Below are 3657 nucleotides of genomic sequence, written 5' to 3' on the forward strand. Positions count from 1 at the left end.
CAATAATAACAATAATATGCATATTGTACGATCAAGAATTTAGCACGAGGCAGTTTAATTTGGAGACACAAATATGCTAATGCGGAACAGCACCCCCTATAGTTGCAAGAAGTTAATGCAGCTGGTGGCCACACCAGATACTGATTGTTACTTTTGATTTTGACCCCCTCCTTTGTTCAGGAACACATTATAACATTTCTGTTAGTCACATGTCTGTGAAACTTGTTCAGTTTATATCTCAGTTGTTGAATCTTGTTATGTTCATACAAATATTTACACATGTTAAGTTTGCTGAAAATAAACGCAGTTGACAGTGAGAGGACGTTTCTTTTTTTGCTGAGTTTAGTATCAGTAGTGTCTGCAGTGTCTGTAGTATCTGTAGTCTGTCTACACATGTAGTATCTGTAGTGTCTGTAGTGTCCAAACACACCAAGAAAGTTGTGAAGAGGGCACGACAACGCCTTTTCCCCCTCAGAAGGGGACACTACAGATACAACAGACACAGACACGACAGGCACTACAGATATTACAGACACTACATATGTAGACAGACAACAGATACCACAGACACCACAGACATTACAGTCCCCACTTGCTTCGAGATGTCCTCCATTGTTCCTGTACCCAAGAAAGCAAAGGTAACAGAACAAAGTGACTATTGCCCCATAGCACCCTCTTCTGTCATCATTAAGTACTTTGAGAGGCTAGTTAAGGATAATTTCACCTCTACCTTACCTGACACCCTAGACTCACTTCAATTTGCTTACCGCCCCAATAGATCCACAGAGGATGCAATCGCCATCGCACTGCACACTGCCCTGGACAAGAGGAATACCTACGTCAGAATGCTGTTCATTAACTACAGCTCAGCCTTCAACACCATAGTACCCTCCAAGCCCATCATTAAGCACGGGGCCCTGGGTCTGAACCCTGCCCTGTGCAACTGGGTCCTGGACTTCCTGACGGGCCGCCCCCAGGTGGTGAAGATAGGAAACATCACCTCCACTTCGCTGATCCTCAACATTGGGGCCACACAAGGGTGCGTGCTCAGCCCCCTCTTGTACTCTCTGTTCACCCATGACGAGACGGCCTACAGGGAGGAGGTGAGGTCCCTGGTGGAGTGTTTCCAGGAAAATAACCTCAACGTCAACAAAACGAAGGAGCTGATCGTGGACTTCAGGAAACAGCAGAGGGAGCACGCACATATCCACATCGACGGGACCGCAGTGGAGAAGGTGGTGAGCTTCAAGTTCCTCGGTGTTCACATCACTGACCATCTGAAATGGTCCACCCACACAGACAGTGTGGTTAAGAAGGCTGAAGAAATTTGCCTTGGCTACTAAGACCCTCAAATTTTTACAGATGCACAATTGAGAGCATCCTTTTGGGCTGTATCACTGCCGGGTACGGCAACTGCACCGCCCGCAACCGCAAGTCTCTCCAGAGGGTGGTGCGGTCTGCACAACGCATCACCATGGCCAAACTACCTGCCCTCCAGGACGCCTACAGCACCCGATGTCACAGGAAGGCCTAAAAGATAATCAAGGACAACAACCACCCGAGCCACTGCCTGTTCACCCCGCTACCATCCAGAAGRCGAGGTCAGWRCAGGTGCATCAAAGCAGGGACCGAGAGACTGAAAAACAGATTCTATCTCAAGGCCATCAGACTGTTAAATAGCCTTCACTAGCCGGCTACCATTCAGTACTCAACCTTGCACCTTAGAAGCTGCTGCCCTATATACAGTGCATTCGGAAAGTATCCAGAACCCTTGAATTTTTAAACATTTTGTTACGTTACAGCCTTATTCTATGCTGAGCACTTGTTGGCTGCTTTTCCTTCACTCTGCGGTCCAACTCATCCCAAATCATCTCAATTGGGTTGAGGTCGGGTGATTGTGGAAGCCAGGTCATCTGATGCAGCACTCCATCACTCTCCTTCTTAGTCAAATAGCCCTTACACAGCCTGGAGATGTATTGGGTCATTGTCCTGTTGAAAAACAATTGATAGTCCCACTAAGCGCAAACCAGATGGGATAGCRTATCGCTGCAGAATGCTGTGGTAGCCATGCTGGTTAAGTGTGCCTTGAATTCTAAATAAATCACAGACAGTGTCACCAGCAAAGCACCCCCACACCCTTACACCTCCTCCTCCATGCTTCACGGTGGGAACCACACATGCGGAAATCATCCATTCACCTACTCTGCGTCTCACAAAGACACGGCGGTTGGAACCGAAAATCTCAAATTTGGACTCAGGCCAAATTACAGATTTATACCGCTCTAATGTTCATTGCTCGTGTTTCTTGGTCCAAGCAAGTCTCTTCTTCTTACTGGTGTTCTTTAGTAGTGGTTTCTTTGCAGCAATTCGACCATGAAGGCCTGATTTACGCAGTCTCCTCTGAACAGTTSATGTTGAGATGTGTCTGTTACTTGAAATCTGTGATGCATTTATTTGGGATGCAATTTCTGAGGCTGGTAACTCTTACCCCCCATTGTTTTTACACTGCTGCTACTTGCTGTTTAATATCTATGCATAGTCACTTTACCCCTACCAACATCTACAAATGACCTCGACTAACATGTACCCGCACACACTGACTCGGTATCGGTACCCCCTGTATATAGCCTCCACATTGACTCGATACCGGTACCCCCTGTATATAGCCTCCACATTGACCTGGTACCGGTACCCCCTGTATATAGCCTCCACATTGACTCGCGGTACCGAAGTCAATGTGGAGGCTATATACAGGGGTACCGGTACCGAGTCAATGTGAGAGGCTATATACAGGGGGTACCGGTACCGGAGTCAATGTGGAGGCTATATACAGGGGGTACCGGTACCGAAGTCAATGTGGAGGCTATATACAGGGGGTACCGGTACAGAGTCAATGTGGAGGCTATATACAGGGGGTTACGGTACCGAGTCAATGTGGAGGCTATATACAGGGGGTACCGGTACCCGAGTCAATGTGGGAGGCTATATACGGGGTACCGGTACCGAGTCAATGTGGAGGCTATATACAGGGGGTACCGGTACCGGTCAATGTGGAGGCTATATACAGGGGGTACCGGTACCGTGTCAATGTGGAGGGCTATATACAGGGGGTACCGGTACCGAGTCAATGTGGAGGCTATATACAGGGGGTACCGGTACCAGTACAATGTGGAGGCTATATACAGGGGGTACCGGTACCGAGTCAATGTGGAGGCTATATACAGGGGGTACCGGTACCAAGTCAATGTGGAGGCTATATACAGGGGGTACCGGTACCGAGTCAATGTGGGGCTATATACAGGGGGTACCGGTACACGAGTCAATGTGGAGGCTATATACAGGGGGTACCGGTACCGAAAGTCAATGTGGAGGATATATACAGGGGGTACCGGTACCGAGTCAATGTGGAGGCTATATACCAGGGGGTACCGGTACCAGTCAATGTGGAGGCTATATACAGGGGGTACCGGTACGAGTAATGTGGAGGCTATATACAGGGGGTACGGTACCGAGTCAATGTGGAGGCTATACAGGGGGTAACGGTACGGAGTCAATGTGGAGGCTATATAACAGGGGGTACCGGTACCAGTCCAATGTGGAGGCTATATACAGGGGGTACCGGTACCGAGTCAATGTGGGAGGCTATATACAGGGGTA

General features: G+C 48.5%; 1 protein-coding gene across 2 annotated transcripts in view; it reads right to left on the reverse strand.

The window, feature by feature from the left end:
• LOC111978573 (WD repeat domain phosphoinositide-interacting protein 1) overlaps positions 1–3657 on the reverse strand; it is a 23527-nt gene that overhangs the window by 9343 nt on the left and 10527 nt on the right. The window contains exon 8 of one of the 2 annotated variants that reach the window (XM_070448658.1): positions 768–818. The exons of the other annotated variant lie outside the window; for it this stretch is intronic. Coding sequence (XP_070304759.1) covers positions 768–818 — 51 coding nt within the window. The remainder of the gene's footprint in view (positions 1–767; positions 819–3657) is intronic. 2 annotated transcript variants of the gene reach the window in all.

This window comes from Salvelinus sp. IW2-2015, linkage group LG18, assembly GCF_002910315.2.
Source record: "Salvelinus sp. IW2-2015 linkage group LG18, ASM291031v2, whole genome shotgun sequence".
Classification (NCBI taxonomy): Eukaryota; Metazoa; Chordata; class Actinopteri; order Salmoniformes; family Salmonidae; genus Salvelinus; species Salvelinus sp. IW2-2015.